General features: G+C 47.5%; 1 protein-coding gene across 1 annotated transcript in view; it reads right to left on the reverse strand.

The window, feature by feature from the left end:
• The window catches only part of USP48 (ubiquitin specific peptidase 48), a 1688863-nt gene that overhangs the window by 394597 nt on the left and 1281121 nt on the right, over positions 1-13145 (reverse strand). Inside the window, exon 20 of the mRNA XM_069610955.1 lies at positions 3838-3968. Coding sequence (XP_069467056.1) covers positions 3838-3968 — 131 coding nt within the window. The remainder of the gene's footprint in view (positions 1-3837; positions 3969-13145) is intronic.

Here is a 13145-nt window from a genome sequence, read left to right on the forward strand (position 1 = left end):
ACATTTTAAGTGCTATTGAAAAAACATCCTTATGTATTGCTGCTTTAGAGCTTTAAAGTAAAGTTGTAATAGCCTAATGTATTTAATTTATTAATGATTTTTGTTTTGTGTGAAAGGTTTGTTTTAAAATGTAACAATAAATAAATAAAACAGAAGGGGGTACTTCGTATTGCTTACATGACGTTGATAGGTTTATCGTCACTTGAGGGCACATCAATCACTTTTGCATTCCTGAGGCAGCCTCAGACTATGGCCCTTTGTGAAAAAGTTGAGAATCCGGTCAGGGAAAAATGCCCAAATCACAAGGGTCTCACTCTAGAATTTTCAGAACTTTTGACCTCTAAATACAGAGTATGGGGAAAGGGGGTTTTGATTCCTCTCCTCCTTTGTACTGTTATCTATAACCTCTTTTTCCAATTGTACTTTTACTTCTAGGATGAGAGGTAGAGGTTCTGGTATTGTGTGTTAGCCATATGGTTTTTGGCATCATCTTTGTACGAATTCTATGCAGCAGGAATTACACACAGTGTCTATAGGTCAACGATCTAAAGCAATCTTCACCCTCTGTAGCGATAATTTTAATTGCCTTCACAAAGGGGTGCTGCGAAAAGATACCAGAGTTTGAGAGTCACAGTTTGGGTGAAAGGATTGTTCTAGAGAAACCGCCTCCCCCTCATCAAAATCTTTACAAGGTGGTTGAGTAGAGTCCTTGTAGCTATTGACATGAAGATGACAGACACTGAAGAGACTGCACTTTACCTGGGAATGTTAGGCTCTAACCATATATCTGCTGAACAGACTTCCCCTTCTGATGAAAGGCAAACATTTTGAAGCCCCAGGCACAAGCTGTTTCATTCTCTTTCTTTGCCTTTTTCCAATGCTATACCAGTTTTCAAAAATGTGTTTGTCAAACGTCATATGAATAATGTGTGCCCCTGTGTCTGGATCTGAAGAGAGAGACCTCAAAACATAAATGTCTCCACTACTTAACCTGTTGCAGCTTGCCCTCTGACTTTGTTGCATTGAAGCTTGTCTTTGTCAATGTGATGGTAGCTATTAAGACACTTGTTTGGGAGTTTCTTCTAAAGCCCTCAGGTGAGGAGTGCAGGAAAACCACACTATACAGGGTGACCACCAGGTCTGTCCATACTCTAAGAATTGTGATGAAGGAAAGCAGTCATGCTTCACTCTTAGGAAGAAGTGCACTGGTATCAAGGTACAGTTCATTCCAAACAAGCACACAACAAAATAGTACCAAGTAGTCCAACTCCTCTTTTGAATGCCTCGTCTGCAGGCCCTCTCTCTCTCCCCTAGCCATTCCCTTACTGTGGCTACTATCTATCACCTCCAACACTGCCACCCACCTTCTCGGTCATCGACCCATGAAGCGTGTGTCAGTTGAGGATTTCGCCGCCACTTTCTCTCACTCTTCTCCCCCTTTAGCTGATTCTCACCCTGACACTGCCCTCTCCACGCTCCTCTCTGCTATATCTGATACTCTTGATATCCTTGTCCCCAATCACGGGAATCTGCCTGAAGCCCAAAGCCAAGTGCAACTCCTGGTACGACTGAGACCTCGTCACCCTAAAACGGAGGTGCAGGGAGGCTGAGAGGAAACGTCTTGCTTCATGTACACCCTCTGACAAGTATGGAAAACAGGCTGATTTTGAGCCAACTCTAAAGGCCTGAACTGCCAGACTCAGGAGTGGAGTGCATGGAAAGGAAGCCCTGATCGGTGGGGGCTGGAAAATGCTATTTTGCAAGGCCATAGTCTACAACTAGTGTGGAGGCCGGAGACCACCACACAGCCGACACAAACACCGGGGAAGCTACTGCCAGGTTAGAAGTAAGATGTATCTCTTTCGATGGCCAAGAATGTGAGTGATATGAAACCAGAACCACTGCTGATATGATATGAAACCAGCACAAAAAAGCGTGAATCAAGATTCCCAGGGCACAGAGAGTCAAGGATGTAGCAGAAGGAAAAAGAACGGCCAGTATAGCAGCATCGGTATCCTCGGTGAGGGGTTGTAAGTGGGGGGGGTGGGTGGTTAGTAGGTTGAGAGGAGGGGTGAAGTAGAGGAGGCACATCTGCTGCAGCCTTTGCTGACTGGGGCTAGAGTATCCACATCACAATATACAACCACACACCCTTCAAGGTTTAGTTATCAATCCCATTAGGACAAGCCGGCCAAAGCCACACACTGACGCACACCCACACAGATGCGGATTGAGGTGTCTAGATAACCTCATTCAGTTTAATCTAGAATTCATTCAAATCAAGACTGTGGAATTTGCAGAGAGTCTATATAGGTAGAATGGCCATTCCTTGTGGCCCAAACGTCAAAGGGAAGGTAACAAACATAACGACTTTGGCCTTGAGTCTATGCAATGCATTGGAAGCCCAATGGCTGTGATATATGGGCATTTAGCTACCAATGTGGGAAAAAAGCACTGTGTGTGTACCCAACAATGAAACCTTTACCTGCCACCAACCTACCCCTCAAAACATTTTCTGGATGAGAAAACAAATCCAGGGAGAAACTGGGGTGCTAAAGGAGCACCCTGCCATGGTGCCATATGCACCATTAAGGGAAGGACACCAAAAGGAGTTGAAGCTGCAGGGGAACGTCAGATGAAATCATTTTGACAGCAAAAGAAAGTCAATAAACAAAAACCTGCAGCAAAAACGTTGAGGGGATTTACAGAGTTAGACAAGGAACCCCACATTCGTACCCAAGAACCATCTTGCACGGGGTAAACAATTTCTGGAAGCAGTTTTATAAATTGTTCAATTTTGACAAACTGCCTGAGGTTGCAGTCATAATCCTTATTCAGGACCCTGATGAGACCTTCGATGAGTACTCAAGAAAAAAAAAAGAAATGAGGTTATGCATGTGGGGAAAGTTTCAATGAGTATGCATTATTAAGTCATTCTCAAGAATCTTAATGCACATTTTGTATATGTGGATCATGATACTTTTTGATTAATTGTAGTGTACAGCATTAAACTGTTGTAATCTGGTGTAGAGGACCGTTACATTCCACGATCCCTATTGTATGAGTGTCAAATGCCACCATTCCTAGTACCACTATATCGTATTGGGGACTACTGGTGAGATTGGCACTTTAGGCACAGATGTGTTACTGCCCATCTTTCAGTAGAAAAATAAACCCTGTGAGAGCAAGCTGAGCATGGATTATGCTAAACAACCTTCCAAATTGTTTTCCAAGCAGCTGATCAATAGAATTGCAAAGTGTTTCACTAGGCATTGTAATGTTAAAACCCCTAACTTTGCTTAAAAATAAGGAACAGTCGGGATAATGGCTAGCAAGAAAAAAGAGACTCAAAGTGGCATCTAAAGAACAGATTGTCAGAGAGAAGCCTGAATTTCATTGATACAGAAACCCAAAGTGTGAATGCCTGGATAGAAGAAAAAAAAACACCCCTTCCCCCAAACCTGCAAATCTGAATCCTGTGTACAACCACTTGACCTGCGGCAGCAGATCGTAGTATCCTAGCAGCTGCAAATGAGTACATTGTTTTTGCCAGAAGGTGGCGAAGGGGCTTTTTCGGTATCGCCCAATATACTGGGGAAAAAGGGCCTTAAAACAAACCCTTTCCTCGGCAGGCAACTAGTGATGAGCTGGTGAAATATGATCTCTAAGTCCCATCTGCAGCTGCAATCTGCCTTTTGCATTCTGAAGGATTTAAAGACTGGGCACTATTAATTTTAGCAGACCCAGATAAGCAGCATTGCAAAAACCGAGATGTCTACATATGAAAGCATTTAGAAGTTGGACTTTTTGTGAAATAAGTCATAAATAAGTACTTACTTGGCTCAGAAATGTAAAATGTGTTCACAGCATTCTCAGTTGATTCTGTGACTCGGATGATCTTGATCGAATGATCCACAACAAAGAGTCTCTGTATCGTCTCCCACTCGGTAGCCCATATTAGAGCTATACTGTGCAAAGAAACAACACATGCTTCATGACATAGAATCAGCAAGACCCACCACAAAACAGCGTAAATCAGAGTATATAAAGATTTCATCACCACCAAATACAATACAGGATTTGTTCAAAATGAGAACTTGCAACCGTACCACTGAGAAAAAGGTGGAAAAACACTATTGAAATATCACTGTTTTCAACAGCAAGAGGAAGAGAGGAAAAAAAAGGTATGGACATGGATGGACACACACATACCCACACCCACTATCCAAAAGCAGCGTGCAGGTTGCAGCATCATTCAAGGTCATGTCCACCAACAGATATTTCAAGAAAATAGCCAGAAAATGTTGGTTCTCAGTCTTTTCTCTTCCTCCCTCATAACTGGTTGGGAATGCCTGCACCACATGGATGCGTGAAAAGCATCTCTAAGATCACTGCCTCTAAGAGAATTTTACAGTGGAGCCTCGACACAAATAAATTATCACCAGTCACCACATTTTACTGGAAATACTTTTTCAGACGCAGCGGTAAGGAAGGATCACTGTGTTTGATTGAGTGGATGGAAGGTTGTGTGTTGTAAAGGAGTTACAGCAAGATCTAAGTGCAATTAAATCATCATGAAAGTAATGGTTTCTTTCTCTATCGCCCTGATCTGCCTCCTACCCAACAGGTTGTAAACCAGAAGGCACAGTGGAATGCACTTGGGTTGACAGCATATACTGAACAGGTCTGAGTGAGCCAAAAATGCATTAATTTATGAGGAAGAGTGGCCTATGTTGCCACCATACACATCCCTTAGCTTAGCATATGTCTGAAAAGTCACTAGGCTGCATTTGTTCTGATGAAGTTTGCATGAAGCCACTGGCTCAAAGTATCAAGTCATGCAGGAAACAACCTGTTAGGAAGATTTTTCACAAGTCCTCTGGTGAGGGTTTAGGACAAACAACTTGCGGTGTTGCAGCAGAGCTTCCTTTAAATTATCGCTAACTTGTCCAGTGGTAGCTAGCAGAACACTCAAGAGTTTACTTTTCAGAGGGGTGGTAGTGAAGTATAGCTCACAGACAAAAACAGAGGAATTTCCACACAGCACACTGCTGATAATATACTTCATAGAAATGTGTGCATGAAGTCTGATCTCTACAATAAAAGATAACAATTGCAAAATGAGTAATAATAAACAGAAATGTGTCTCTAACAGCCAGTATTCAGCAAAAATTTGCAGATAGGTAAAACTTATAGATATGTGTGTAATGTTTAGAAAATGTGTCCATAGGAAGGAACAGGCACAGTCATCAGGGAGCTCAGGGAGAAAAAAAAGTAAAGTGTTATAGTCCTAAGAAAGCTGCATCAAAACAAATCTTGAGGCTGGCGACTAGGAGGGACCCTGCCATAGGAGATACCATATTATATGACCAAAGTCCCTTGGAAAGAAGTTTGCCTCGTTGGATCAAAGTTCTATGTGCACTGAATATTGTGGCCAGGGGGCTTGTAGGAAGGACTGCACACAATACCCCCAGGCACAGAACAGCACCAGCAACAGTTTGGGTATCTCAAGATACCCAAGGTATGGCCAAAGCTGCTGGAAGACATTGATGACACCAAGGAGCTGTGCGTGCAGAGAAGAGTTCCAAAGTCAGGATTTAGTTTTGCTCGATGTGCTAGTTCTCGTTGCAGGGTCTGCAAGCAGAGCCCCATGCAATGTAACGTAAAGTACCATACTTCGAGTGCGGACTAAGGCCCGAAGGCATCTAGGCATTGAGAAGGACGGACAATCCGAATGTGCTACAACATCATGACGAGTGTTAAAACAGATGAGCCTTCAATGCTTTATGGAACTGAAGATAATCTCCAATGTCACGCAGCAGAGCCGGTAGCTTGCTCCACACGGTAGGGGCAAGAACCTAAAAAACGGCTACACAACCAAGCTCTCTGGTAGTGCAGAAACATTAGTAGCGCTTCGCAGGATGAACAAAGGCACCTAGTAGGCTGATAATGCGCCAGTTGAGTCTTGAAGTAGGCTGCCCCAGTGTTTTGAAGAGCTCAGGGAGTAATACATAAGGTCTTAAACTCAACTCTGGCTTTCACAGGCAACCAGAGAAGCTGCCACAGCAGGCTCTCAGAAGGGGTGAGTCTTGGTGCATCTAAAGCCAACCTCGCAACATAATTCTGGAGCACCTGCAGCCACTGCAACTGATGCAGTGGCTGTCCCAGGGAGACCCCATTACAGTCATTTGAGAAGTGCCCGAAAGTGCAGTTTTGCAGGAGTGTCTGTACCTTTGTCCTGTCGCTGCTGCTACTTGAAGTGGAAAACCAGCAGTGCCATTGAATGCCTTATGGTTGGTTTCCCTGACTGCCTATTCACCAACTTCTATTGACGCTTAACAGCCCATTAGTCTTTGAATAACCTCCTTGTTTTATAGTTAAAAAGTATTATTTTGTGTTTTTATATTTAGAGCTGAAGCCACGCCCCCCTACCGCATCACTGCCTGCAAAAGTTAACCTGCGCGGGCACACCGAGAAGTGCCCGGAAGTGCAGTATTGCTGGGCTGTAGAGGCGTGGGGCGGTAGATATTGCATTATTAAATCTTTTCCTTTCCCTTAAAGTAGAGGTGTAAAAATGGTTATTTGTCCCATGTAAGGATTTGGTCTGTTGATATTAAGGGGAAGCAGACATATTTTTAGTACTGTGATTTTGCTGGTATTCAACAGCACCACGCCGGCAAACCTTGCTATGTAGATCTGCTTTCTAGTTTCAGCTCTCTCCGTTGGCAGTCACGTGGGAATAGGTTTTCGTGCCATGGCCGTGAACGCAACTCTAGAGTGTCTGAGGTCTGAGCACGCTACCACCAGATATTAACTTACACAACAATGATTTCTCGCTTCCGTGTTTGATCAAGGGTATTTTAATTTGTCATTTACTTGCGCTGTACCAAAGAGTTCGTTTTCTATCTATCTGCCAGGCATAGTTATTTTAGTTCATTTTATTTAAATAGTTGTTGTCTGTGCTACAACATGTGTGGTGAGCCAGTTGCAACCAACGTACACCAGCAACATACCCGTTAGTAAGGGTTTGGCGAGTGGAGGCAATCAGACTTTGAGCACATCATCTCCACTCTACATCAAACACAAGCATTTAACTCTCCTAGCATCTGATCACTGCACGACATCCGTTCAAATTTGTGGCAGCTGCTTAGAGACTGATCTTGACACAGTTTCTCAGTTTAATATCCGTTTTTGCAGATTGTTATAGATGCAGTGAATGTGTCTTCGACCAACGTGGTGACAGAATACTCTTTCTATACTCTGCAGGAATTAGTGAATAGCAGGCCCTAAGGCACAGTTAAATTGGTTAACCTCTATTGTTCTACAGTACGAAGAGCTTTACTTTTTCAGGAAGTGCTAATAAACGTTTTACCACCGGTTTATTTTGATACTGATTGCTGCAATCCATGGAGGCTGTAGCCAAACTTGTTGGTGTCTACGACGCAGCAGACAGTATAAACATTTCAAGAGAGACAAATGGAGCCGGTACCTTAACTGCTAAGACAACCTCTGAGGAAAAACAAAATGCTGTCTCTTGTATAGACCTGTCCGCAAGTGCTGTCATTGGTTATAATGATGAGTTAGTGTCCACCCTGGCGACTACCCCTTACAACAATACCAGAGCACACCTCACAAAAGAGATAATTAGCCAAATAAATACATTGCTATTAGCTCCATTAGGCCGACATTATCCACAGCGTGGTAATCGTCCATGTATTCCCAAGACCATAACAACATCTGGTCAGCAACCAAAACGGGGAGGTGGGAGCGAAAACGATGCTAGGAAAGAAAAAAGAAATGACTAACTGAGCTAGCTTCAACTAAAATGAAGATAATGACCAACTACTTCCCAAAGATAACCTCAGGTATCTTGACTAACGAGTGAACAAGTTGAAGAAAACTCTTCTATGCATGTAACCAAGGAAAAAGATGACCCGACAAATGAGGACCTACTATTAGCCGCCCAAGAGATTGAAAACAAACGTAATGCTTTCCTTCCCTGTGTAACGAGCAAACTGATTGAGAAGAACAAGTTACTCTCTTACCTGGTAACGTTCTTTCGATGGGATGGTCCGACGACGTATTCCATATATATGACATGTAATCACCACAGCTGTGCTGCTTCGGAAAATCTTCAGCGTCTGCGTCCTGCATCGATGACGTTGATACGCCGCCCTCGAGGACCTCCTCCGACGGCACTGGATGTTATAAGTAGGACGCACGACGCCCGTAGCCTCAGTTGTAGTTTTTTCCCAGAACGTGTGGCACCAGTCTTCTGCCAGTCTGACACACAAAGCCTTGCTTAAACGTAAGCTGCAATCGCATAAGAAATTCTGTAGCGGTGAAGGCAGGGAGGGAGCGATATGGAATACGTTGCCGGACCATCCCATCGAAAGAACGTTACCAGGTAAGAGAGTAACTTGTTCTTCGAGGGGATTGGTTCCTCCAACGTATTCCATATCTATGACAGACTCCCAAAGCAGTACCAATGCAAGGAGGTGGGAAAAGAATTTAGAAAACAGAAATTTAGAATGCCCAATCAAATTGCAGAGTAAAGGACCGCCTTGCCAAAGGCCAGATCCTGCCCACGGATGGAATCGAGGGAGTAGTGACGTACAAAACTATGTACCGAAGCCCAGGTGGCTGCACAGATGTTACGAATAGGAACACCCCTCTGTAGGGCATTAGAGGCAGCCATACCCCTGGTAGAATGGGCCCACAAGCCGACCGGTGGGTCCTTACCCGCCAAGCGGTAATACTCAGAAATAGCCAGAACAATCCAGCGAGACAAAGTCTGTTTCGTCATAGCTTGTCCCAAACGCTTTCCAGCGTAACCAATGAAGAGTTGATCGTCCACTCTGACCCGGGACATGCCTGAAATATAAAAGCTTAACGCTGTCCTAAGATCAAGCCTATGGAGCCTCTCCTCTTCCTTACCAGGATGTGGAGGAGGATAAAACGCCGGAAGAACAACCTTCTGGCCTAAATGAAATTCCGACACCACCTTCGGAAGAAAGGAAGGACGAACTCTAAGGACAACCCTGTCCTTATGAAACACAGTGAAGGGTGGCTTAACTGAAAGTGCCTGTAACTCACTCACTCTGCGAGCGGAAGTGACCGCAACCAAAAATACAGCTTTCAGAGTAAACAATCTCAAAGGGCATGAATGCAAAGGCTCAAACGGAGCACCCATCAGAAACTTGAGAACAAGGTTCAAATCCCAACCGGGCACCTGGAAAGGTGACGGAGGGAACACATTAGTGAGCCCTTTCAGAAACTGAGAAATTAAAGGAATTTTAAAATAGGAACACTTTTCAGACGAGCGCTTAAATATGGACAGCGCCGCCAGGTAACCTTTAATGGTACCAACTTGCAAGAACCTGTGGGCCAAAGAAAGCAAAAAAGACAGAACCATGGGAATGTCACATGCAAAAGGATCCACATTCTTAACCCTGCACCAGTCGCAGAACTTATGCCAACGGTACAGGGACTTTGTTGCAGGCCTTCTGGCCGAGAGCAACACCTCCATCACGTCTTCAGGGAGGTCCCAATCCTTATACCTTAACCTTTCAGAAACCAAGTGTGAAGGTTGAGGGATCTGACCTCTGGATGGAGAACCTGACCCCCTTCCCGTGAGAGCAGATCGTCTCGGTAGGGAAGACGACGTGGAGGGCAGATGGACAAGTCGAGAAGGTCCGAGTACCACGTCCTCCGGGACCACGCCGGAGCAATGAGGATCATCTGGGAACCGAACCTCCATAACCTCTGCAGTACTTGCGGGATGACGGGGACTGGAGGAAACGCATACAGCAGTGGGAATGACCACTCCACCACAAACGCGACTCCTAAGGCTCATTTTGGAGGAAATTCACGCGAGCAGAACCTCTCGCACTTCCGGTTGACACTGGAGGCGAAGAGATCCACTTGAGGGGTCACCCAAAGGGCGAAGATCTCCAGGAGAATCTCCTGAGCCCACTCGTGAGAGATCACGCTCTGTCTGCTTAGAGCGTCCGCCGTCTCGTTTTCGTCTCCAGCCAGATGAACTGCCGAGATTGAAACTTCCTGCTGGATTGCCCAGAACCGGAGTTGCATCGCCTCCCTGCACAGAGGAAGTGACCCTGCCATCCCCTTTTTGTTGAGGTAGTGCATGGCCACCGTGTTGTCTGTCAGGATCAGGACATTCTTCCCTCGCACAGTCGGCAGAAAAGCCTTCAGGGCTAGCCTGACGGCCCTCAGCTCCAACAGATTGATATGGAGTCTGGACTCCGACGGAGACCAACGACCACTGACTGTCAACTCGTTGGCATGAGCTCCCCATCCCGTGAGGGATGCGTCTGTCACGATAGTCACCTCCGGCCAGGGTAGCCAAAATGGAGCCCCCTTCATCAGATTGTCTTTGATGGCCCACCACAGAAGGTCCTGGGTGACCGAGGACGGCACCTGAACAGGGTCCGACAACCTGCCGCAGGACTGAGACCACTGGAGCTTGAGTGCCCATTGCAAATATCTCATCCACAACCTGGCCTCTGGCACCAGAAGAATGCAGGATGCCATGGGGCCGAGCAACCTCAAGAACTCAAATTGCTGGGAGACTCTGGGCAAGCTGAAACTTGTGCACCATCTGCTGAATGTGAAGAGCCCTCCCCTGGGGAGGAAAACACTGCCCCAGGGACGTGTCGAGCACAGCTCCGATGTACTGGAGCCTCTGAGTTGGTGTCAAATGGGACTTCTTTAAGTTGAGGGAGAAGCCCAGCTTGTGGAGGGAGTGGCAGGTGACTGGCAGATGATCCAGGACTTGCTCGGGAGAGCGCATCCTGATCAACCAATCGTCCAGGTAGGGGTAGACGTGAATCCCCCCTTTCCTGAGGTGTGCTGCCACCACTACCATGAGCTTGGTGAAGACCCTCGGGCGGCGGTCAATCCAAACGGCAGGACCCGAAACTGAAAGAGTTGCCAACCGCGAACCTCAGGTACTTCTTGTGCTTTGGATGTATCGGCACATGAAAATAAGCATCCTTGAGGTCGAGAAACACCAACCAGTCCCGAAGTTGAAGGGCCTAGAGGACTTGAGAGAGAGTAACCATCTTGAACTTGTCCTTCCTGAGGAGTTTGTTCAAACCGCACAAGTCCATGATGGGTCTCAATCCCCCGTCTTTCTTGGAAATAAAAAAATAAGGGCAATACCATCCCTTGTTCCTCTCCGCTACAGGCACCAGTTCTAGGGCGCCTTTCTCCAGCAGGGATTGAATTTCCTGCACAAGGAGCGGATCCGAACTCTTCAAAGAGAGATTCCCCGGTGGATTGTCTTGAGGCCGCTGCCGGAAAGGAAGACAGTAGCCGTGGGTTATGATCTCCAGAACCCACACATCTGAAGTAATGGCGCATCACTCTGCAAGTTGCTGCGCCAGCCTTCCCCCAACCGGCGAACCATGGCACATGGCCTCATGACTGAGCTGAAGCGGCTGCGGCGTTGCCTGAGGGCAAAGAGGCAACATCCCGAGCAGCCTTGGCACCTCGAGTACCTTGTTTTCCACCTCTGGCAATCCTACGGTGGCCCCTTTGACTGGCAGCTCCTCTTGCTTTACCAAAGGATGAGTAAAAACGAAAGGAACCTCCCCTCCATTGCTGTCCCCTACGACGAAAAGGCGGAGGTTGGCAAACTGCAGCGCCCAACGACTTTGCTGCAGCTTTGGAGGTCTGCAACCTCTCAAGGCTCTCGTCAGCCTTGCTGCCAAAAAGATGTTCCCCGTCAAAGGGCATGTTGAGGAGCCGGGCCTGCACATCAGGAGCAAACCCCGACTTCCGCAACCACGCAAACCTACGTATCACGGTGCTCGCCGCCATGGACCGGCTGACGCAATCTGCCATGTCCAAACCCGACTGAACAGCCTCACACATGGCATCCTTGCCATCCTGAACCATGGCAAGGAGACCAGCCCGTTTGTCCCCTTCGGGAATATGTTCAGCCGCTAAGGAAACACAGTTCCACAGGGTGTGTGTGTGAAACGTGACAAGGCACATATGGAGATGGCCGCCTGAAGCGCCATACCCCCGGAAGAAAACACTTTCTTCGCCCAGCCGTCAAAACGCTTGTCGTCCCCATCAGGGGGGATGGTAGGATACGACGCCTGCTTTGCCGGGGCCGTAGCCGCCTGCACCACCAAACTCTCTGGAGTAGGGTGCTTGGTCAAGTAGCAGGGGTCGCTACTGGCTGGGCGGTATTTTCGTGGACCTTGGTCGAGGATATCCGTAAGGTCATCCTGAAGAAAATCCCCTGGGGGAGCAGACGATCCCAAGTACTCGGTGACCCTAGACATAAGGCGCCGGTACGAGGAGTTGGCATGAGTGCCAGGCTCCGGCCTAGAAAATTCCACCTCCGGAGAGGTGTCCAGCCCACTGGCATCGTGCAGGGACTGCTGCAGGTCCTCAATTTGGCTATGGCCCGAGAGAATCTCGTCTGGCACCGTATCAGGAACCATGCCATCATCAGAGCCCTCATCCACCTCTGAAATAAACTCAAGATGGCGGTAAGAAGGCGCATAATGTGGAACAAAGCCATGCTTGACCTTGGCCAGAGCCTTTCTAGGGGGTTCCACCGAGCCCCGGGGTACCCCCGTCGAAACAGCCTTGAAAGGCGTCGAGTGAATTGGCATCGACGCCGAATGCGGCACCGACAGCATTGATGGCGTTGACACAGGCATAAGCCCTGAGCGTGTCCCTCGACAGCCTGGGCGCCGATGGCGTCGACGACTTCTTCGGAGGCGGGGCCTCGAAAGAGTCCGTCGACGACCTCGGCGTCGACGTCTCCCTCGAAGACACCACAGGTGCACACGGTCTCGAGCACCGGGACCTGGACCGGGCATGATGAGAAAGATTCCCCTTGTCCGAGCAGGACCTCTCCCACGAATCGTGCTGACCACCCGAGCCCGAAGGCATGCGAAGGGTGTCTCTCGACCGATCACGACCGACCACACTCGGAGGCGCGGACGGACCAGTGCCCTGCGATTCGATAATCACTAACATTTTCTTCCCGAAGGAAGCCCATTCCTCCGGTGTCGCATGCTTGGTGGGATAAGCGACCCGCCGACGGGCGGAGTCCTCGGATGAGGGCGGGGAAGGCGACCAATGACGGCGCTTCCGGGAGT

This window comes from Ambystoma mexicanum, chromosome 8, assembly GCF_040938575.1.
Source record: "Ambystoma mexicanum isolate Mex_15411 chromosome 8, UKY_AmexF1_1, whole genome shotgun sequence".
NCBI lineage: Eukaryota > Metazoa > Chordata > Amphibia > Caudata > Ambystomatidae > Ambystoma > Ambystoma mexicanum.